We start from the raw sequence: 24,887 nt of genomic DNA on the forward strand, positions 1-24,887 counted from the left end.
AATTAGACAAAACCTGAGTGAGACTATTCACACTTTAGGACTGACTGAGAGCAAAAAAAGAAGAGAAAAATGGTTATAACCCATACGGCCACATCATTTTTTTTTTAATATATTTTTTGATGGGAGACATTAGAGTCTAGAGTTACTTATAGACAAGACCACTTAAAGACTCAAAGTCTCAGACTATTACTCCTGACACACATACATTTCTTGACTAAAAAATGGCTCACACACGTTAACTCTTTTTTTATTCAAATTTTTTTTTGATAAGGACGGCCCTGTTCATGGATGAACGTTGCCTCTTCTTAGTTCTTAGAAGTTAGAAACTTAGAACGTTAGGCCTCTTCAGACTTCAGCTCTTCTTATATATATATATAACACATCGGGTCGGTTCGGTCTTCATCGGTGTGCAAATTTCGGCGCCAATAGCTACACCGGTCCGACGTCGGTACTAAAAATCCACCCCCAACCATCGTGCCGGAAACCTTCGGCGGAGCTCTGAGCGGGGCCGGGTGGTGCTGTCAAACCGGTTTTGTCGGTGCTGGTATATTCTTGAACAGGCCTAATTATACTTGTCTTCCACTTCAAAAAAAAAAAAAAAAAACAAGTCAAATTAGCAACTTTAGGCAATTTCTTATAATCTCCACCTTTACTCATATTCTACCAAGCAATCTTCATTATTTTTGCACTAGTTCCAATCTTATTCCAAAAAAAGAAAAGAAAAAGAAGAAGCAAGAGTCACAAATTGAGCCAAATTCTACAATGATTCTCCACCTTGGCAAGATTAGTAGACTGCCAAAGTTTATCAAACTCTTCTATCCACCTCGACATCAATCGATACACCAAATAAATATCTTTAACTCATCTCAACCTTGGCGAGACTTCTCTCAATCCACAAATGCCTTAAGTATCAAACTCAAATTACCAACCAAAAAAATAAAGTACAAATCACCCTAAGCTACCCCCATATACCCCCATAAGTCATAACTCATAAGCGCCAAATACACTTGAAACGTGTTCAAATACTATGCATAGTGATCAAGTCCAAGTAGAGTTGAAACTGGACCCCCGGTGACTACCTTTGTAAGAATATCGGTATGATTATCAACAATCACAATTTTACAAAGAATAATATATCTCTCATTAATGAAGTACCTTTGATACTAGGCCAAACACAAATGGATGGCGCTACAAGTCTATCTATTGATCTACTTCAAGGTTTTATTTTTTATTTTTTATTTTTATATATAATAATTTTTTCCATCTCTGCACGTTTTTCTTCTAATGAAATGCCCACCTCTCTTTGGAGTAGGACATCCATAACTTCGTGTACCCACTTGCCAAAGTTGTTCCTTCCATGAAATTTGACAGCAATGACCATAGTCCTAAGTACTACTAGCGATGATTTGGTAGATGATTCACTTGACATCTTTCTTCCCAATACTTGAGTATTGAGGACCTTGGCTCTAAAGCTAGTTTTTTTTTTTTGGGTGACAATAGAAATTTTGTGCAATAGCTAAAACTCTTATACTAGTTTGTTGCACAAAAAAAGGACATCCATATGGCACTCCTACACTAGATTGATTTTGAACACTATTATGATCTTGTAAAAGATCTCAAAAACAAATAATAGGAATGTACAAAGTTAGGAAGAAAAAATAGATACAAACACACACAAGAGAAGAATGCCAAGGATTTATGTAGTTCGACAGCAGCCTACGTTCACAAAAAGTAGATACTGATTCACTATATCAAAAAGAGATTACAAACTATTTACACACTCAAAAAGTGTTAAAGACATATTTTATGTAATTGACTAATCCTTTGACAAAATGCATTTTACTTGTAATTAGTTAGATCTAGGATGGATTTAGTACTTCAAGAAACATGTTGTTCAAGCCAAGTATTAAAGTCATGAAGATTGGATCAAGAAACAATTGAAGAAAAGCTGTTCATTAAAACTCGACAGATACCTCGACAGAAACAATATCTATCGAGCTAAGAACAAAGCTCGACAGAAGCTGAATCTGTCGAGATCTACGAAATCAGAATTTTCAAATCTGATTTTTGGCTCATGTTGACATGTATGTGTAGGGTTTCTTTTTTGAAAACCCTAGACATATATAAGACTTATTTTAAAGGTCATTATACATGGAGAACACATGCAGAAAGTGACCTAGTGCCTTATTCTCTCTGCAAGAAGTTACTACGTCTTTTGCGCCTTAGGGTTTTGTAACCAAGTACTTCTTGATCTTTATTGTTGATGAAGTGAAGAACTTTGCAGCCAACAACATCTTTAAATTGCTAGAGTTAGTCATGTACTAGGATCAATGCAAAAGGGTGGCGTTCATATATTGAAGAGTTCAAAGGTTCTGAAGCGGTAGAAGGTTTTTGCTGTAAGCTCATCTACGGGGATTGTAGAGTCTTGGAACAAAGATTTTGTACTAGATCTAAAACTTCATTTTACTATAGTGAATTGCTTTTCGAGAAGGTTTGCCCCAGGTATTTTACTGTCAAAATAGTTTGTTTCATTGGTTTTCCTGGATTATCATATCTTGTCTTATTTACTATTCCACTGTGCATGATATTGATTTTTTTTTTGTTTTAATAGGGTTTATTCATAATAAATCTAATTAACAACTTGAGTTTAAAACTTGTTAATTCTATTAATCGGGGTTTAAATTTCCCAACAAGTGGTATTAGAGTAGGTTCACTCTGATTGGATTAATTTCCTGAGTGTGATCCTTGACCCCGTTGTCATGGATCGTGGACAATCTCTTTTGATTCTTCTTTTATTTGATGGCACTAATTATGTGTACTGGAGAGTTCGTATGAAAGATTTTTTGCAGGCTCTGAGTTAAAAAGTATGGCAAGCTGTTGAAATTGGCTGGATTAAGCCAAAGGAAGTGCCAGTGGATTGGATGAAGCAACAATCAAAGCGGCAAATTTCAAAAGTAAGGCCTTGAATGCTTTGTTTAATGGGGTGAGGGTGACTAAGGCTGTAAACAAACCAAGCCGTTCATGAACAATTCGGGCTCGGCTCGATAAAAAGCTCGTTCATGTTCATTTGTTTGCAAATAAGCCAAGCTTGAACCTTAATTTTAGGCTTGTTTGATAAACAAGCCGAGCTCAAGCAAAAACAAATTGTTTGTGAACAAGCTCGTGAATAATAGGGCTCGATACAAAACATGCTGAGTTTAACCTTGTTTATAGTTTGATATATATTTACTAAATAAACTTATTATTATGACATTACACATATGTTTTGGAATGTTAATTTATAGCTTGTTTATTCATATATGTTTTGAAATGTTAATTTATTTAGATTTGTGAAGATTATAGTTGTATGAATGACAAATGTGGATGTAAAAATTGTATTTTGAACAGCGACTCAAGCTATAGACAATAAATGATGATGGATGGATTTAATTATGTAAAATTGTAATGTGAACAAATTCTGATCACGGGTGTTAAAAGCATGATAAAATGAGTATATATATGTATGTATGTATATTTACTTGATTTTTGGTGATATAAGCATTTGATGAAGCAATTTTTTTGGATCCCAAGCTAAAAAACTTGACTTGAGCTCGATTTTGAGTTTGATATTAAACTCAAGCTTGGCTTGACTAATTAATCAAGTTAAGCCGAGCTCAGCTCAAGTTTTTTGGCATTCTTACAAGATCAAGTTCAAACATTGTTTTTAGGCTTGTCTCAAGCTCAAGCCAAGCTTGAGCATTTGATTTTTACTGACGAGCCAAGCTCAAATACACACTACTCGGCAAAGCTTGGCTCGTTTACAGCCCTAGGGGTAACCAATGAGGAATTCAAGAAATATCATCCACGAAAGCTGCCAAGGAAGCATGAACCATTCTTGAGACTACTTATGAAGGTACTAAGGCAGTAAAGACTGTGAAGCTTCAAAGACACAATAGTAGTTTTGACGAAATAAGAATGGAGGATGATGAGACCTTTGATGAGTTCTATACTAAAGTCAAGAATATTGTGAATTTTGCTTTCAACCTTGGAGAATCTATAGCAAAATCCAAAATTGTTAGGAAAATCCTTAGGTCCTTATCTGAAAGATTCCATACCAAAATCACTGCCATTGAAGAAGTGAAGGACATTGATCAAATTCCTTTGACTGAGCTTGTAAGGAACCTTCAAACCTATGAGATGAGATTAGGTTTAATGGGAAAAGCTGGAAAGAGCAGAAACTTGGTTCTTAAGGGTATAGAGGAAGAGAGTGATGACTCTGAAGATGAAGATGAAGATGAGGATGAGGATGAGGACTTAACCTTCATAGCTAATAAGATTATCAAGCTTCTCCAATATAGGAAAAAAGATAAGAACAAAACCTCTAGAAAATCTGAATCCTCTAGGAAGGGCAAGAATGAGAAACCTCTCATCCAGTGCCATGAGTGCAAAGGTTTTGGTCATATAAGGATAGAGTGCCCAAACTATCTTATGAAGGAAAAGACCAAAAATTAAAAAGGTAAAGTGTTGGTTGCTACCTTGAGTGATTTTGAGAGTAATCTTTTTGATGAGTATGAGGATGAATGTGGTCATTATACGGCATTTGCTGCCACAACCGATAAGGTGATTGTGGGGAGTACTAGTGACAGTGAGGATTTTTCTGATGATAAAGTACCCAAGAAGTTGACCCTTCAAGAAGCCAATGATAAGTTATGCACTGAATTTATAAAATTTAAAAAGACTTCTCATCTTGTAGAAAAGAGTTTAATGAGGTAAAAATTGAAAAAACTGATATGTTAATCAAACTAGATGAGACTACAAGGTTAGTTGAGACTCTTGTTGTGGTTGTTGTGGAAAACATCTCATTAGATGAGAAGGTCAAGAATCTTGAGGTAGAGCTTAGTCAAGATAGAACTCAGATAGAGAGGATGTCTAGTGCAAAGCTTGACTAGGTCTTGAGTGCTCAAAAGCCTAGTTCTGATAAGGCTATATGTTGACTCCTCCGGTCCCTCCTCTTTCACAGCTTTTGGATCAAAGACTGTCTTTGAGCCCCAATCTGAGAAAAATGATAAAGGTATGAAATCCATAACTGATTTGTCTATTTCTAAATCCTTTGTTAGACTCCACTCTAGGAAGTCTCCTAGTCCTAAAATTGTTTATGTTTGTCACCATTGTGGTGTTTCTAGACACATTTATCCTAATTGCTTTAAGTTGTATCCTTAAAAGCAAGTGTCTAAAGGGTCACAAGTTTCCTCTCAAGGAACTACACATTTGTTTGGAGAGTTATTAAAAGTTTTGAGCTTTTTAACTCAATTTCAAGAGAATTCTAATTTTTCTATGTCATTTAGTAGACATACTAGGACATGTGCCTTTTTCATTTTTACGGCCAAAGACTCGTGCTGTGTGGGTGAGAAAGGAGCTTAAGACTTAATTGTCTTTTCTATTTGTCATCTACTTTAATTCTTTCTATCTAAAGTAGGACTTTCGTACTTGATTTCTTATCTACTTTTGTAATCATGCGTTCATGCATCTGCGTCTCTCTTTCATGCATTGTTTTTTCTGTGCTCTCTGTCTATTCGATAGATCCTTGACAGATTCTTGATCCATCGAGTTTTTAGGGTTTTCTCTCGATAGCTTCTCGACAGATTCTCGATCCATCAAAGTTTCTGCGTTCTCTCTCGACAGCTTCTCGATCTGTCGAGACCCTCTTGCATGCATTGTTTTTCACATGTTTGGCATCTTTCTATTATCTTGTCATGCATAGCATCTTGTTTCATTACATTTATGAATTTATATGGATTCCTTGTGTCCCTTGATCATCTTAGATCATCTTTATGTTTCTTGGGTAAAGCTTTATAGCTTCTTGTACCCTCTGTCAATCATGACAAAAAGGAGGAGAAGATGTGGTTTCCTTTTAAGATTCTACATGTTAAGCGAAGAAATACATGAGTTGTGTTTCATCTTGTTAGGGAGAGTGTTTATCTCCTTTTTGTTTTAGGAGCTTCTTTTAGCTTCTTGTACACCAGTCTTGTGACCATTTTTACATTCATTGTACTTTATTTTCATATATATGATAATGAAAATGTACAAATTTAGGAAGAAAAAATAAATAAAAACACACACAAGAGAAGAATGCCAAGGATTTATGTAGTTCGATAGCAGCCTACGTTCACAAAAAGTAGATACTGAATCACCATATCAAAAAGAGATTGCAAACTATTTACACACTCAAAAAGCACTCACAAATAACAAAATTTCTTTGAAGTCTCTCTAACTATGCAATATCACCCCAAAGCCCAATATACCTAATGGTGCTCTCTCAATCAAGAATGGACAAATGCTCAAGTTACCCTTTGTAAAAACTCACTCCATGTTTTACTAGAAGCTTTCTCCTCTCCTTATATTGGAGGGTCCTTGGAGTAAAGCCACTAAACCATTTATAGTATTGTTTATTTATAGCAGAAATTATACTTTTCTACCCTAAGAAATTTTTTTAATAGTTTATGAATGATAAAAAGAACTTTTTAAAATTTAAGGAAAAAAAAATATAACATTTTCACGGTTTATGGGGGAAAAAAACATTTACAAGCTTAGGGACGATAGTGTAAACTTTTGAAAAGTAAAAAATATTTTGTCCATAAATAAATTACAAATGGGTGAGGGCCATGTGAGAGACCGGAAAATTAGGCCCCTCAAAAAGAGATTCGGATGCTTGTAAAGGCACCTCTCTTTTGGGTAGTGGTGTAAAGTCGTTACTTATTTTTTTATACAAAAAAATAAATATAATTACATGTTCAAAATACTTCAAATGTCATTGATTGAATAAAAAAAAAGTACAATTTTGGTAAATTAACCTTACAAGGCTTTAGTCCTAGTTACAATCTATGCAAAAGAATACAAAACTTTGGTTCTAGTTACAATTTACCAAAATTAAAAGGCAAAACACTAATCTATCTATCCAAAAATTCTAAACTCGAGGGTTAGGTTATAGAATGGGAAGGTGTTAGGCACCCATTCTGCCCAGATAGAGTCTGGTCTTCTAGACTCTAATAACCAATATACCCTTTTTGCATGATGTTGAATGATATGTTGTAACACACATGACAAACACTTGACAAAAATTAATTTAAGTAAATTTTCCTTATGAATGATGTCCTCTTTTAAAGAAAAATTAGATATGTTTTGAAAATTAAATAAGACTTAGTGAGATTTTGTTAAAAGAATAAGATCTATTTTGTCTAAAGCTTAAAAGAGATTTGATTTTTAAAAATCAATTATGTTTTTAGAAGTTAAAAAAAAAGAGATTTGGTTTGTAAAAGAAATCAGATCTATTTTTAAAAGTTAAAAAAAAAGAGATTTGGTTTGTAAAAAAATTAGGTATGTTGTTAGAAACAAATAAATAAAGACTTTTGAAAGAGGATCCACACCCATGAGACAAATTTATTATGTTTGCATCACATATTAAAAAAGAAAAAGACTTCAACCTAACTTTCAATCCCTTCTTTAAAATTTCATAATCTGCATTTTATAACAAAGAAAAACTTTTCAAAAAAAATTTCAGATCTATATTTAATGAAAATACAAATTTGATTTGAGATAAAAAAAAAAATCAAATCTATATTTAATGAAATACAGATCAGTTTTGAGTTTAGAAAAAACAAAAATCAAATCTGTATATAATGAAAGTACAGATTAGTTTTGAGTTTAGAAAAACATCAGATCTGTATTTAATGAAAATACAAACCAGTTTTGAGTTTAGAAAAAAGAAACTTTGGTGATCATTAGCAGATTTTGAAATCAAAGAGAAAAAATTGAAACAAACAATCATCTAAAGAGCATATCAAAGAAAATTTCAATCAAGTATCCAAGCATGGAAATTATATATTAAGAACAAGACACAATAAAACATATTAATCATATTCATGAGACAAACAATAACATACTAATTGAAGGAAGAAGGAAAGAAAAGAAAAACTAAATACCTCTTGCATGAGCGTGCTCTTCTAATTAAAGAATATTTTAGAAATCAAAGAAGTTTGTTCACCTTTTTGAGGTCTAAAATATTTTACTTACAAAAAAGAAGTTCCTAAAGCAAAAGCCTCCAGAACATCTTTGATGTAAGGGGAGCAGAAAAGTCCGAAAAAAAGAGCCCCTAATTCTGATTTTTTCCCTCTATTTATAGAGGTTGGGATGCTTAAAAAAAAAGCTAAATGAGGTCAGATACGAATTGGAACGCATCCTTATCTCTAAAAAGTTGAAAAAGATAGGCTTTATCTCAATTAGGAGGTCCCTAGGCCGGGCCAAAAGCTTGGGCCAATCGACACTTCAAGAGTGCCGAATGGCCCTCTTGGGTGCCAGGTCTGTATTTGAGTTTTGGTCCAATCTGAACTCCCTTTTTGAGGATTTTTTTAGCCTAGAATTGCACCTAGACGCATTTTTAATCCGTATTCTAAAAATTAATCCATTTTTCTTGTTATTCAAGCTTTAAAGTGATAATTATCTTGTAGATAAATATTCCAAAAAGACTTGATTATCCACAACCCCTTTGTTATCTGATTATCTACTTTGTTCTCATGCAAGCAGGTCTATTTTTTACACTAACCAACAACCAATCACAAAATTATTTAATTAAGTTTAATTGTTTTAACCAATTAGAATTAATTTAAATTAATCATGCGTGATCGGTTGCACCCAAACAAAATGCATGTGGACCGTGAAAACTTGATCATGTGATATCTTTCAATCCGACGGTACAATTTGGAAATCGAACATACCTTCACGATCGTTAGAATCTCAAGATCATTTTTATGATATACAATAAATGAATTAATACATGTAATGCAACTCTAAATTTTGGGTATATGAATGGTCACTCTAGACACCTTCCAAGATTAAATTATAGGTGCAAAATCAAGTGTCTACAAACCATGAGGCTTCTAATTTTCCAAATATGAAATTTTAATAACATCATATTATATAGCATTTACCCTTGAAAACCGGCTTGTAAGGGGAAGGAGACCAAGAGCTTATATACACATGTTTAAGCTTACACTTAAGCAATGTGGGACACTAAGAACATAACATACCACCATGCTCCGCAGTTGACGTCCATGACGGCTCACCCTATCAACATTTACCCGATGGTAGCCTTTTCTCTTTTGGCAACTCCACTCACCTATCAATTATTTTAATCTAGCCTCTAGGTTGCCCCCTCCGAGATCCAACCACAAAGTCGCAACTTATTTGATCCCATACTTAATGCGCTACACCTGATTACTTAGAACGGTGGTTGGCTTTGATACCAAATGATAAAAACTTGCTAGAATGTGAATATGAATTGTGGAAAAGTAAGAATAATGAATCGGAATAGTAGTTGTTGTAAGCCACTTCAAGGGGACCTATACCTCCATAAAGAAAGAGAGAGATTAAGAGAGAGAGATTCACTAAGCAATTGGTTTATTCTTCATTCCTATAACCTTGAATTATGTTAGGACATATGTGTTTCACTTGTTTAGAACATATGTCATTCTTTTATGTAATTGGCTAATCCTTTGACAAAACGCACTTTACTTGTGATTTGGTAGATTTAGGATGTGTTTTATGCTTCAAGAAACTGTGTTTCAAGATCAAGTGTTGAAATCATCAAGTTTGTCCAAGAAATAAGCTGAAAAGTGCAAGTTCATTAAAGCTCAACAGCCAGCATGTGTCGAGATTTAAAGAGCTGTTCCAACCCCGAGGCTCGACAACTTCTCAACAGGTTCTGTCAAGAATTACGAATTTCAGAATTCTGATCTGATTTTCTTGGAATTTGTGGATGTGTCTTTGGGCCTTCTTTTCTCCTAACCCTAGACATATAAAAGGATTATTTTAAGGGCCGTCAAAGTGTTCACAAGTTGCACAAGTATTGAGAAATCATTGTTCAAGCAAGTTGTGACCGAAGACAAAGTTCTTGCCCTAGTTCATCTCTCTTGTGAAGAAGTTGCTGTGTAATGTGCACTGTAGGGTTTTGTAACCAAGCATCTTCTTGATCTTCATCGTGTGAATGAATTGAAGAACTTTGCAGCCAACAATCTTCTTTAGTTGGTGATTAAAGTCGCATACTAGGATCCACGCAATTGGTTAGTCACGTACTTGAGAGCCGTGCATCGAAAGGTGGCGTTCATATATTAAAGAGTTTAGAGGTTCTAAAGCGGTAGAAGGTTTCTGCTGTGAGTTCATCTACAGGGATTTTAGAATCTAGGGACAAAAGTTTTGTACTAGATCTGAAACTTCTCTTTACTATAGTGAATTGCTTTTCGGGAGGGTTTCCTTCCAGGTTTTTTACTGTGAAACTAGTTGGTTTCATTGGTTTTCCTGAGTCATCATATCTTGTCTTATTTATTTTTCCGCTGCACTTAGTTTTGACATGATATTAATGTTTGTTTGTTTTAACAAGTTTTTTGCATAATAAATCTAATTAACAACTTAGGTTTAAAACTTGTTAATTCTATCAACCGGGGTTTAAATTTCCCATCAAATTATATTATGTGTTTATAGAAAAATAGCTCTAATGTCATTGTCCCACATTTCCTAACACAATTGGTTAGTTAATTAAACATGTGCTCTAAGAATTAAACTACGTATTAAATAAGCTACATGTGCTCAATTCCTAACCAATTCATACTTATCTCAACTAACTAACTAACTAAAGGGAATACAACACTATTAGGAGATTACATATGGTATAATTTGGGCTTCCTAACATAGATCAAAGAGCATAATATATTTAAAAATATAGCCATCTGTATAGACGGTTCTGTTTTTCTTTCTAGATGCAATTTAAAGAGAATTATTTTTTCATTTGCATAAACAATTTTATTAATGGAAGATAAAGTTTCATACTTCGCCATCCCAAAATTCTTCCAAAGACTTATATGGACCATTTTCATGAACAAAATTTTCACCTTTGAATGCTCTGCATTGAGGAATTTTCTTGATTTTCTCTAATTCATCGTCACATAATTCCCAATCAAATATTTGAAGGTTTTCCTTCATCCTCTCCTTGTTGAAGCTCTTAACAATGACACACACTCCCTGCTCAAGTATCCACCTCAACGCAACCTGCATTTTCTATTCCTTTAAATTGTTAGGTAGAAAAAGTTGCTATAGATAATGATACATGCACTTTTAGTTGTTACCGAAGTATTTTCAAGGAAGAGAACTTTCAAATGTAGCCCATGCAAATGGGCAAAAGATGATAAGTTGAGTTTTCTAATAAAAATCTGTGTTTTTGTTTTATTTCCCTCACATTAAAATGATGTCATAATTATTCTTAATCCCTCGTATCATTTTTTTTATACGAGATTGAAATTTTACTCTAGTCTAATCTAAGTGTATATGCATGTGAAGTCTCCTCTTGAAAATTTAAACCCCAACCCTTACCTCCACACCCCACAAACACTTATATTTGTGGAATGACCATCTCTTGTTATCATTGATTTTCAATTAACTGTCATTATATTTTCAAATATGCATAAATGCACTTTTAGTCCCTACATTTTGGCGTTTTTTCATTTTTGTCCCTACATTTTAATTTTACCACTTTTAGTCCCTAATTCAATTAACGCGTTCCATTTTGGTCCTTCCCGTCAGTCAACCGACAAAAATAGCTGAGGTGGCTGCCGGAGGAATTAAAATATTATAAAAAATGTCACATCACCATGACACATCAACATATAAATTTAAAAAATTAATTTATTAATTTTAACCAAATAATAAAATTAAAAACAGAATTAAAAACTAAAATTGACATGTATTAAGATTGTTCTTCATGTTACAACTTGTTCTTCATATTCTTCCCAAATCAAACCCAGCAACCAAGAACTCAAACCCATCACAAGAACACAAACCCAGCAACCCAAGAACTCAAACTCAAATCACTAAAACATAAATGAAAATAAGAAGAAAAAACTCAAATTCAACACCTCAGAGATCATCAAACCCAGCACCATCAAATCTACCATAAATCAAGATCATCGAATTCTTCATGTTCTTCCCCAGATTCTAACAATCAACACCGAATTCTCAACAAATCAAACCCATAAACCTAGTTAACAAACCAACCCAGATTAAACCCAGATCAAGAAACCAATCACAACAAACCCAGATCAACACAATCAAACCCAGATCCCACCACCAATGACCGACACAATCAAGCCACCACCACCCCACCGATCAGTTAACAATCCCACGCCAAGATGGTGGTCGAGATCGGTGGGCTCCATTGTGGCCAAGACCGGGACAAAGACCGAGACTGGCAAGCTCCATTATGGCCGAGATGGAGGCCGAGACCAGGACGGAGGTTGAAATCGAGTTTCATTCTCTCTAAACCACCGCCGGCCCCCTTCCTCTAGATCTGCTCCAAACCTCATCTCATCTCATTCTCTCCCTCTCTCTCTCTAAACTTTTTTTTTTGGTAGAGCTCTCATCAAATCATGATTTTAGAGAGAGCTACCGTAAAGAAAAGTAAATACACTTTTTTGAAAGTTTTTTTTTTTTTTCTTGAAAGGGAAAAAGTAAATACACTTAAAGTCAAAATGATCTAATGATAAATTTTTGTTTGGGTTGGTTGAGATGAGAGAACAGAGTTTGAGTTTGAGATGATTTTTTAAATTTTATTTTAATTCTGTGAATTTTAGTTTTTAATTCTGTTTTTATTTTTATTATTTAGTTAAAATTAATAAATTAATTTTTTTTAATTTATATGTTGATGTGTCATGGTGATGTGGCATTTTTATAATATTTTAATTCCTCAGGCAACGACCTCAGCTATTTCCGTCAGTTGACTAATGGAAATGACCAAAATGGAACGCGTTAATTGAATTAGGGACTAAAAGTAGTAAAATTAAAATGTAGAGACTAAAATGGAAAAACACCAAAATGTAGGGACTAAAAGTGCATTTATGCCAATATTTTAATGGTCTACACTTCTTTTTAAAATATCAAATAAATATCAAATATGCTTAACAATAACAACTAAGTTTTAAGTTGTAGCACTAGGCTATAACCTTACTCAATATCTTTTTATTGGAGGTGAATTTTGACAAATTTACTGTTGGATTACATCTTCTTCTTATATCCTCTTTGCTTGTAAAATTTCTAGAAAATTAAAGATCAATAGCTATGTCATCAATAAATTGCAAGTTTTTACCGTTTAAAATTATGCATAAAATATAAGTTTATAGATCATATAGTAAATAATAATCGATTGACAGAAAATTTGACATGTGTATTATGAGCATAAAGAACGTGCAATTCAACAGTTAGATTTTCAAAATGTATAGCAATATTTATTTTATTGAGTAATATTATAGCCTTAAGTCACAACCAATTTTGTAATTAAACTTTATCATAATAAAAATATCTAATTAATATGCATAAATTAATCTAGCCATTATAATTCAAAATCAAGGTTTCATAATAATAGAGTAGTTTTTTGATAGGATGATACTCTTACGGGTAGGTAGATAAACAGACAAGCACATTTCTTTTTTTTTTGAATTCTTTAGGTTTTCTTCTCTTTAAATTATCACATTAAAACACATTAAACTATAAAGAAGCCAATAAAAGTGGACTTATAAATGTAATTTTACAAATTTCACAAACATATTCGGGTGATAAAAACCCATCCAAGATACATGTTGTCATAAACCTGTCGGGTTTGACTAGATATTGTGCAGAAATTGTCCATTTAAACACTCGAACCGGTCTAGGTGCTAGGTCATTGGGTTTTTGGTCTAACCAATTGGGTTGGTCCGGGTTTAATAACTACAATATGAAGTCATAATCTTTATTACTTTCTCAATTGATGGACCATTTTTTACTCTAATCTACTAGCGTTATTTTTTGTTTTCCTCTACCATTTTACGTTCTCTTAACTTAAATCAACCTACTTTTTTTCTCACTAGTGCATCTATCACTTTTCTTTGAACATGACAAGACTATCTTAAACAACTTTTTCTCAGTTTTTCATCAATAAAAGGATACTTATCTTTAAGCGAATTTTCTCATTTCTCATTTTATTTTTTAGTGTATTTATACTTGTCCATCTAACATTCTCATTTCATTTTTTGTTATATTCATTTTATAAATATGTTATTTCTTAATAGCCCAAAATTTAGTACAAGCGCGCAGTCGATGTTATAGAATATTTTTGAAAAAATTGCTTGAACTTAATAGGTATTATAACATCATACAATACTCTTAATGTGCATTTCCGTTTTATCCACAATGTTTTTCTCATATGATTCACATCATCTTCAAGCTCTCCATCTTTATAAATTATTGATCAAAGATACCAAAATCTCTCACTCTTTGAAATCTCTTGAATATCAAGTTTTACAACCCTTTCATCTTTGTTTTTACTTTTTTCTAAAGTTACATTTAATCTACTTTGTTTTAATCCTACTTAACTGCGTCATTTAAATTTTAAAGCGTCTCACCAAATTTCTAATTAACTTGACTTTAACTCCATGTCTAGTTTCATCCACTAAAACTTTATCGTTTGCAAAAAGTATACACCAACGGGCTTCCACATGAATTGATTTAGTGAGCTTATCCATCACTAGTGCAAAAGAAATATAAGACCAAGTTGGCTCTTAGATATTGATGTTTTTTGTTTTAACCTATATGTAATCACTCTCTCCCAAAGTTTCATAGTATGACTATTAAGCTTAATTCTAAAGTAATTTGTGCAATTATGAACATCTCCCTTATTTTCGTAAATATGTAGTAGAATACTTCTCCTCCACTCAGTAGGCATTTTGTTAACACTTACGATCTTATTGAAAAGGGTTGTCAACTAGAAAACACCCACATCATCCCAAGCACTTCCAAACTTCAATGAAAATCTCATCTGATCACATGATTTTTTTTTCTTCCCATTTTCATCATTCGTAATGCATCCTTTACCTTGGTCACCCTAATTTTTCAAACAAACCTACAATTTTTATCATCCATTGGGTTACTAAATTAACTCAAATCCGTTGTATCACTTTCATCAAAAAGTTTATCAACAAAACTTTCCATCTCTCTTTAATCACTCTATGATCTTCATCTTTAATACACTTGACACTGTTCAAATCTCTTCTTTTTATTTCCCTTGTTTTACTAAGTTTTTAAATACTCTTCTCTCCATCATTTGTCCCTAGATTGCTATATAAAGCCTTACATTTAGACTCTTGGACAACTTTTTTTCTTCCCTCTTCACCATTTTTTTTAAATAATTTCATAAACAATATTTTTTCTACATTCAGGTAGGCTTCTATACTTAAACCTTCTCATTCCACCACCAAGTCTCTTTATTTTTTTTTTTTTTAGAGAGTTTCAACCTATAGCGTCTACTCCAGATGATAACTCTTTATCATCTGCTCCAGATGATAACTCTTTTTCATTAGACCAAGACACCAATTAGTTTTTGGTGTAGGTGGGGATTGAGCCCCAGATTTTTTGTATAACCATCAGAGACTTTACCAGTTGAGCTAACTGGAACTCACACTAAGTCTCTTTAGTTGATCAACCACATTCTTTCTTTAGTTTCTCCAAGTACCTCTTTAGCCACTCTTTTAGTAAAATTAAACATTTTATTCCTCATCTTCATCTAAATTCCACTTCATGTTATTTGATCATTTTATCTTTAAACACATCCATCCCCCCCACCCCCCCAAATCCCACCACGTAATCCTTGGGCTTATTTGTTTATATATATAAACTTCTAATGCACATATCTGGTACCACCAACCATTAATGGTGTTAAGTGATTACGCTTTGTCCTAGTATCACCTTATTACACACTTTTCAAAAAATGATGAAATCTATTTAACTAATGTTTGTCCCACTTTTGAAAGTAATTAAGTCAAGTGTTCAATAATATCTAATCATACGATATTGCAAAGTCTATAATAGCACCTTTTGATTTATTCCTTACTCCATATTCTTGGTCTCCATGAACTTTTTAAAACCCCCATTATCTTTTCCAACATGAACATTTAGGTATGCTCCAATAAAAGTCTTTTCTTGATTTGGTAACCCTTGAATCAATTCATCAATGTTCACCCAAAATTTTTGCTTAAAATCGGTTCTTCCAATCTTTTTCTCCTAAGACAAGCTTTGTTACTATAATTCTATCCCCCATATATCCTTCTAACTTTAACTTCTTTTTTCAGGATTTTATCTATGATTATTCTTACCCATTTCTATTTTTATCTATTTCCTCTAACCATAATTTATATCCTCATATGTTCAACATCTATAGATTTCTCACCTACCTACTTAATGTATCTTGTGACTTTATGGTGTTATGTTCTAATTTTAGAAGAGTTTCCATATTATTATGCATGTATCATGTGGTGTGTGTGTCTGTGTTTGTACTTAACTTCTATAAGAAAAAAGAAAAAAAAAATCTTAAGATGTTTTAGAATATATTGAAATCTAGAACACATTTCATTTTAAAAAATAAAATAAAAACTCCGTGGACACATAAAATTGAATAAGTGATCTTGTATAGCACCTGTGGCACACTCTTCTGTTTTGTGATTGCAATCTCTTTGAGGAATGGACTTTCCATCACAGCAAGAGTACCCCAAAGAGCACCATTGGCTCCTAGTGGAGACCATGCGCTAACCTGAATCCCTTTCTCTTTGCAGAAGTGTCGCAATTTTTCTTGCTGCCATGACACGTTCATTTCCACCTAAAAACATTTTCATTTCAGTTTCAATGCCATCATAACTCAAAGTCACAATTACTTGATGTGTGGTTACACCTTTTTAAGTATATCATCTCGATTTTCCGCTTACCTGGTTAACTGCTGGTGGAATAGTAGCATGATGTAGGAGTTGGGAGAGCTTTTTGCAGCCAAAGTTGCTTACTCCAACAGACTTAGCTAAGCCCAGTCTGTAACACTCTTCCATGGCCTCCCATGTACCTTTTATGTCAAAAGGCATAACATCCTCTTTTGAATGTTCGGTACTACCTTCAGTTCCTTGTTTCAACCTCACTGGGAAATGTATCAAATAGAGGTCCACATACTCTAGACCCAGCTTCCTTAATTGTTATCATAAATGGAAAAGAGAAATTAATAAGTCTGGAACTCTGGTGGTCCAGCCCATGTGATTACTCTTCTGAAGAGGACTAGTTACACATATTTAAAATTTAAAATTAAATAAAAATAATAATTAAAAAAAAAAAAAAAAACGAAGCCCAAAAAGAAAAATTTAGGAATGGAAGCATAGGAAAAAAATAGCCATCGGTTGGTGCCTATATTTGGACGACAGTACTCAAGCATGGAAAAAAGTGATTACAAATTTACAATATTGTGTAAACGAAAAGGAAAAATAAAATTAAAAAGGTAGAATTTGGCAGTGGTTTTCAGCACATAAAATCAGTTTTTACTTATATAATTTGTACTTGTCATTTGCTTGTCAAGGCTCGTATGACTTAATTTTTACTCGTGTATTTAATTAGAATTCTATTGAGATTATTCTTAAATTTCATTGTACTATTAGTATTATACTGCGACGCACAACTTAATCTAAAACCATATTTACTTTAATATATATATATATATATATATATATTAAGTTTTATGTATATGTCATAAATAAAATAAAGAAAGTTATTCTAAATATAGAATCATATGAAGAAGTAAAAACTTATTTTATGTTTAATGTATAATGATTTTATCCTCAAAAGTTGGTAAGGATAATTTAATTAAAGAAAAGTTTATATGAACCAAAAGTAGTGTTAGAAAAACTTATTAAGTGAATATTATATAATAAAAAAGTAATTAAGTTCATAATAAAGGTTGCACTAGTTAACTATGAGGGAGCACATCCACTTAGCTCAATCACGATTTTTAAGACCAAATTTTTATTTTATTAGTATGAAATAATTACAAATTATCCACTTATAGTTAGGCCTAATTTCACCATATTTACATGTAGTTCAAAAGTTGGCATTTTATCCACATTTTATCCCTCTAAGGTAAGTTTTGTTAGATTGACATAATCCACCTCTAGCTTTTCTGTTAAAAAAACACATTTTAATACAAAAACATATCATAAAACAAATAAAAATGTTAGGGTTATGCTTATGACAATCTAACTGAACTTACCTTAAGTAAGTAAAGTGTCAACTTTCGAATCACAAGTAAACATGGTGAAATCAAACCTAACCACAAGTAGGTAATCTATAATTATTTCTATCAATAATTTAGTATATGATATCATATGATTTTGGAAAAAAAAAGTTGATGGTTTCTTTAAAAAAAAGAAATATGAAGGAAATTTCTTTTGCAATTCATAATCAAATTGTATGGTAACTAATTGAATATAATGCCAAATGTGACAATAAGACAATAATGACAAACAAATAGTACCATGGTAAATTTTACCAATGAAAGAGATAAATTTAATTAGAACAAAGAGAAAAAGTACCTTAAGTATATGTGTTATAGGTGATTAAGTTGTATCCATTATTCATCATTTTGGGTAATAAATTTCAGTTGGAATTAATAGAATTTTAAATTTCTTAAAACTTAGATAATAGAGTTTCATCTAAGAATACGTTTGGATGCAGCGTTTTCTAGCTGCGTCCACGTTTTTTTTTTTTTTTTTTTTCCACGCGCATATGTTACTGTTCATTGGCCATGAACAGTGATTTTAGGCCAATGAACAGTACTTTTTGGGATGAACAGTAATTTTTACACATTAAAAAATTATTTTTGTACAGTGTTTTCAGTTTTCAATTTTCAGTTTTCAGCAATAAGTTCTATCCAAACGGACTCTAAATTAAACTGTCCTTAAATCCTGTCATTTTGATTCAAGGAAATATAATATATTTTAACAATTAATAAGAAAAACTAAACTAATTATTAATAACAGTGTAACCACGTGTTAAAGAGAATCCTAATAATAACTTTGTGCAACTACAACTTTTAAGACCCAATTTTTATTATATTGAATGCACTCTTTCTCAAGAAATTTTTGATAAATAAAATTAGCAAGCATTGTAAGAAATGAAAATATGATTCACAGAAAGGTTCTTAAAAAATTAATTACACTCAAAGCAATCTTTATTTTTGTTTATTTTTGAGACACTCCAGCAATCTTTGACTACTTGAAAGAAAATGCAGTCAAATTTAATTAACTGGAATTCAGTGAGATCTGTGACGCGCAAATGCAAAACTTAGCCATTGAAAATTGTAGGCAGGGAAGAATGTAAAGATGATCAAATTTAATTGAGATGATTATTCAGTAAATTTAATTAAGATGAATTCAATGAAGTCCATGATATTCAAATGCATGAACTTGCCATTCAAAAGTGTTGGGAAGAACGTAAGTACTATATATGTATAAAGTTTCATGCAGTACATGAAATTATGAATGTCTTTATGGAGATTTTCCAAAAATCCATCATCCCGACAATATCATTGTAGTGGAAATGACATTCCAACAATGATGATCAAGATGAAGATAATCAACTTGTAGAAAATGAAAACTTGAAATGTCCTAGCTTCTTACTAATGAAAAAAAAAAACAAAAAAAAAAACCTAATGAAAAATGAGAACCGTAGATTTCAAACCATCATCTCATGATCAGCAAACATTTGGTTTTGAGTTCTTCTAGTATTATAACTTTTGTACCACAATTTTTATCATAACTCTAATATAGCATATTGTAATTAAATAGATATCTATCACTTTCAAATGTATTCATAATTTTTTTTCTCATCATTCACAATTAACCACATTAAGGTTGTGGGTTTGTAGCCAATGTCATGGCATAAAAGTTATGTACACATATTTTTCTTTAAGCGGATGATTGGTGCATATGAGAAAAAAAAAAATAAAAATAAAATAAATGGTCATTGACAAATGACAATGATATGGCTAAGGTTTATTTATTTATTTAATATGGCTAAGTTGGGTGGCTATGTTTTCCACATATTGCATTGACTATTGATATGGACAAGTTGATGGGTGGCTATGTTTACCAAATATTGCGTTGTCAATTGATGTAGCTAAAGGTTAGAAAGCCGCCGCCTAAGACATTGGCCGACGGATTAACCATGATTTATTTTGATAGAAAAATAATATTATCCTTGATTTTTAGTATCCATACATTTATGGATGAGTTCTTTTTCCTTTACAAAAAAAATCTCTTACTATTTTGGCCAATAAAGTAGCTAATATGCAAATTGGTTTATATATGGTTTAGACTCGAAAGACAATCATGAATAAAGCTAGGCCCATATGGTGACCACCACAATCAATTATAAGTTAGGACCATTCGGTCATTGCAAAGAGTAGCAGTCGGAGGTAACTTTAGACCTAATCACTAAAATTAATTATTTACTATTTATTTGATAACAAAATAGTAAGCCTATAACCACCGATGTTTTCATACACTCTTTTCTTTGAGTATTGTGGTGGCTCGCACGGAGGGGAATGGAAAGTGCATGTGAGAGAGTGAAATTGTCGGTGCCTATAGCATAATTGGTAGAAAAGAAAAGTATAAGCATACCGTGTGCTCTCTTTCTCACAACCCAAAAAATAAATTAGCTTACCTTACATGTGAGAGTGTAAAAGTTTTATTGAGGAATTTCAGGCTTTCAGCACCTATGGCAGAATTGAGAAAAGAAAAGGCATAAGTAGGTTGTGCACTCTCTTCCCATCTTCAAGAAAGACCCTAAAATTATGGATCAATAAAAATCCTCACAATTGCAATCCTAAACTATTTTTAAAAATGCCTTTTGTGTGTCTAATGTTCATTAATGATCAATTTCCTTCCCAATGGCTAGAACTTTAATTTTCGTCAACACTAGATACCTAACTCCCCCGTAGCCATATACCAAACAATCTCTCTCAACACCAAAATCAAAATTAGAAATTAGATTTCCACTTGCATTCAACATACATCACCCGACCAAAGTAAAGTAAAACTCATTTTTTAAAACGATTATAATAATAAATTCTCATCTCTTTTATGCATGAATCATGATACAAAATTAATATTAGTTTCATTAGCACTACTAATTCATCGAGCTATATATTGAATCTATCTTTGCTTGGCTAGATTGAGATTATTGAGTAATTCTATGATTCTATCATTAAATGAAGTAGCAATATTACCTTTAGTAAAGTAAATTCTATTGTTCTTAAATTTATTTTATTTTTGTCATATTAAAATTTATATTCTAAATATTTTTATTTCTTCATTTGTAATATTTTCTTAATTATAAATGTGTACTAGCTAGAAAATATTAATGAAGAACTTTGTTTTGAATAAGAGTTCTAAATTTCTAATTCATCAAAAAGAAAACTAAATGGTAGAGACATGTGCAGAGATGATAAATGGTAGAGATTATAGCATGCTTACTTAAGTGTGAGATTGAGTGCTGGGAGAACGAGATCATGATGGGCATCCGTACACCATAGTTTAGAAGTAATGAAAATTTCTTCACGATTCTTAATGAGACCTAGCTGTAGAGCTTGTGCCAAAGCCTGGCCTAGGGGTTCTTCGGTTCCATACATGGATGCAGTGTCAAAATGACGGTTAATGGCATCAATGAAGACCGAAACCAGAGTCTGTGATGGAGGGAGAGGAACAGCTGCTGTACCAAACCCAATTAATGGCATTTTTTGGCCCGAATTCAGTACCACCTCTGGAGTTTGACTTCTTCTCATGCTTCAAGCTTCCGAAGTAAAACTTTGCCCACGAATATAATAATAACCTCAAGATTTTGAGGCCTCCACCCCCCCCCCCCCCTCCTTTTTTTTTTTTCCTAGATAAGGGAGGACTGTCCTTTTCAAGCTCCAGCCTGGTAGCCCATTATTTTAAAAGAGCATCAACATTAGATATTTAAAAAAAGGAAATTCTACTGTGTTCCTTCTTTTCTTTACTAGTAGAAACGGTGTGGGAACAAAAGAAGACATGGTAATTGGGTCAAGGAAGCCTAAAGAATCTAATAAAAAACTCATGGGAGTAAAAGAGGTAAAGAAGAAGTAAATGGGCCGAGGAAGCCCAAGGAATGAAGTAGTGAAATGGGTTGGCACAGCAGAAATGTTAGTCAACAAAGCCCAAAAGAGGTAAAAATGTGGTAATTGAGCCAAGGAAGTCCGACGAATCTAGTAAAAAGCCCATGAGAGTTAAAGAGGTAAAGAAGAAGTAAATGGGTCAAGGAAACTCGAGGAATGAAGTAGTGAAATGGGCTGGCACAGTAGGAATGTTGGCCAACAAAGCCCAAAAGAGGTAAAGATGTGGTAATTGGCCGAAGAAGCCCGAAGAATCTAGCAAAAAGCCCATGGAAGTAAAAGAGATAAAGAAGAAGTAAAGGGACCGAGGAATGAAGTAGTGAAATGGGCTGGCACAACAGGAATGTTGGCCAACAAAGCCCAAAAGAGGTAAAGATATGGAAAGTGGGCCAAGGAAGCCTTGAGCAAAAGATTGATGAAGAAGTGGGCTAGCACGGTAGGAGCATTAGCCCACAAGCCCACATTGTAACAAGAAGTAAAAAGAGAGGTAAAGTTATAACAAGCACAATGAAGTGATATGGAAGGATCAGTAGTCAAAAGGCCCACGAAGAAAAGAAGAGAAGCATTCACATGTGAATTGTGAAGCAGCCCATGAAAGAAAACTGCATAAGTGTTCGCATATGTATTGCAGAAGCAATCTATATGCTCAGGGGATTGAATGTTGATGCCCATTTTTGCAAATCCGTACCCAAAAGCCCATGAGAAAAAAAGCCCAATATGAAGCAAGACTCAAAAGCTCATACGGAGGAAAGCCCAATGAAAATCAAGGTTCAAAGACCCACCAAGAAGACCGAAGAGCAAGAAAGGTCCAAAGAAAGAAATGCAAGGGACAGCGATCTGCAGCAAAACGCAGATCTGCAACGGAATACAAATCTGTAGCAGAATACAGATTTGCTACAAAATACAGATCTGCTGCAGAATACAATTCCTCGGCAGAATGGCTTCCACAGATCAAGGCAAATTGGGCTCAAGACCCTTTTGATCCAATCAACATTATTTTGCCCACAAAGGCCCAAATCTTTTTGTATAGAAGAATATGTGTGAAAATTAATATGAAGAAGCACAATAAAAAGAAACAAGGAATAGCAAGAAGTGTCAATAGCAAAAATTACGCAACGGAAAGAAAAGTCAAACAAAAGGAAATGACAAACACAGCAAGAAACGCATGAAGAAATAACACAGAGACACGCAACAAAACGAAACAAAGCGAATCTGCTAGTAGAAACGGCGTGGGAACAAAAGAAGACAAAAACAAAAGATAGTGGAGCAAGCACACAAGGGCCGGAGCACCACCAACCTATACCCAGCCAATACAAGAGAGGTGGGCTCACGGTCAAGGGGATTCAGACAGTGTGGTTTGGTGGTGGGGGCAAAAGGGGTATATATTTGGTTTCCAGCCGTGACTTCTTTTAGGAATATACCCTGCTGAGATGGCATATTACCCAAAAGAGGTAGTAAATGGTTGAGACCATTTCATGCATGCTATAGAGATAGGTAGTGAGGTAGCCTAATTCTTATCCATTTGAACCTAGAGGTAGAGGTATACAGCAAGAACAAACAAAAGGAAATTTTGTCATGAAATGAGTAGTAGTGTAGCAAACCTATCCTAAGTAGTGGTAGTGACCAGGCAACAAGTGGGTTGGTGGGCAGTCCTAAAGGAATGTCCATAACAAGCCAAAAACAGTTGGTGAATCCCTAGGGGTAAAAGGAAGAAATCCCATTGAATCAATTCACTATAAAAGGAAGAGGTAATCATGGATGAAAGGGGGGAGCCCATGGTAAGAGAAAGTAGTAAATACCAAAGGGGAGGCACCCAAAGAGAGGAACCCAATAAAAGGAAAGACCCAAGGGGGAACAACCCACAGCAAGAAAGCAATAAGAAACTAAGAGTAAAAAGAACAGAGAGAGAGAGAGAAAGAAAGAAAATGGTAAAAAGAAGAGAGAAAACACAGCAGGAATAGGGACATGCATCAATAGACTATCTTTTCCCTCCCTCTTACCAAACCCACTCTTTGGAATCCCAAAAGTAGTGATAAGTAGCCCTGTAGACCCATTCTCTAAAATGCACAACTTTGATGGCAAAAGCCTATGACAAGGTTGTTCAAGTTGAAGTTTGGGTTCCTTATTTGTTTACATATTTTATGGGAAGATTCAATACTTGATCTTAATCGCAAATATATTTGATTTCACTCGTGTGAACTTATATCTGCTATATTTAGTCATTCTGTTGTAGCATGTTTTTATCACGTTCAATGCATTAGTTGTCCTACTGTGGTATCTTCATTTGTTGTACTAATTATTCTATTGTAACACATTTTTATTATATTTACCATATTAGCTATTATACTAGTTAAACCTTTTCTGCTGAAACTTTCTTATTTTTTTTGTTATTACGTGTTTTACTCTTGATACGAACCAATTACTGTTCTGCCATACGCACATGTATACATTATAGCTCATGTTCTGGCTTATATTTTGTATATGTATGTGAATATATATAAGTGTATTTTCAAATATATGTATGTATATATTTGAGAATATGCTAACTTATGTAAACTAACATTTGCTTGATGGGTATTTTCTTTGGGGTTTAGATTTGTGTATGTGCAAGAAGTAGAAAAGTATTTCTACAGTAAAAAACGAAGAGTAACCATTCACGTTGCAGAAAAGTGTAGAAAGCTTTACTGCACAGCTAAAATCTTTACTATGCAGCAGAAAGTTTACTGCACAACAGAAGGTTTTACTGCACAGCAGAGAGCTTTACTACACAGTAGAAAAGTTAGTCCTGTGACAGAAACTACAGAAAAGTTCCTTCTGCGGTAGAAATAGAAGATAAGCCCAC

General features: G+C 33.3%; 1 protein-coding gene across 6 annotated transcripts; it reads right to left on the bottom strand.

The window, feature by feature from the left end:
* Positions 1 to 547: 547 nt before the first annotated feature.
* Positions 548 to 21,816, bottom strand: LOC142630228 (methylecgonone reductase-like). Of its 6 annotated transcripts, none has more exons than XM_075804206.1 (5): positions 21,390 to 21,816; positions 16,809 to 17,055; positions 16,523 to 16,702; positions 10,920 to 11,085; positions 548 to 582 (listed from the first exon to the last, which is right to left on the bottom strand). In XM_075804206.1, exons 1-5 carry the CDS (start codon positions 21,695 to 21,697, stop codon positions 563 to 565), a joined length of 921 nt encoding a protein of 306 aa, XP_075660321.1. In that variant the 5' UTR covers positions 21,698 to 21,816; the 3' UTR covers positions 548 to 562. The 6 variants fall into 6 exon arrangements, with proteins under 6 accessions (XP_075660321.1, XP_075660318.1, XP_075660317.1 ...); XM_075804203.1 differs by lacking the exon at positions 548 to 582 and adding an exon at positions 9,235 to 9,374; XM_075804202.1 differs by lacking the exon at positions 548 to 582 and adding an exon at positions 9,916 to 10,076 and having other exon boundaries at positions 10,920 to 11,076.
* Positions 21,817 to 24,887: the final 3,071 nt, after the last annotated feature.

Source organism: Castanea sativa, chromosome 4 (assembly GCF_040712315.1).
Source record: "Castanea sativa cultivar Marrone di Chiusa Pesio chromosome 4, ASM4071231v1".
In the NCBI taxonomy this organism is placed as follows: Eukaryota; Viridiplantae; Streptophyta; class Magnoliopsida; order Fagales; family Fagaceae; genus Castanea; species Castanea sativa.

What these genes read in the sequence shown, in the direction of transcription:
- LOC142630228 (XM_075804201.1), bottom strand. Translation starts at nt 21,697, where the DNA reads ATGAGAAGAAGTCAAACTCCAGAGGTGGTACTGAATTCGGGCCAAAAA. An exon ending in TTCCACCAGCAGTTAACCAG is followed by an intron (nt 16,703 to 16,808) that starts GTAAGCGGAAAA and finishes AAATGTTTTTAG; the next exon opens with GTGGAAATGAACGTGTCATG. An exon ending in TCAATGCAGAGCATTCAAAG is followed by an intron (nt 10,077 to 10,919) that starts GTGAAAATTTTG and finishes CGTGGATCCTAG; the next exon opens with TATGCGACTTTAATCACCAA.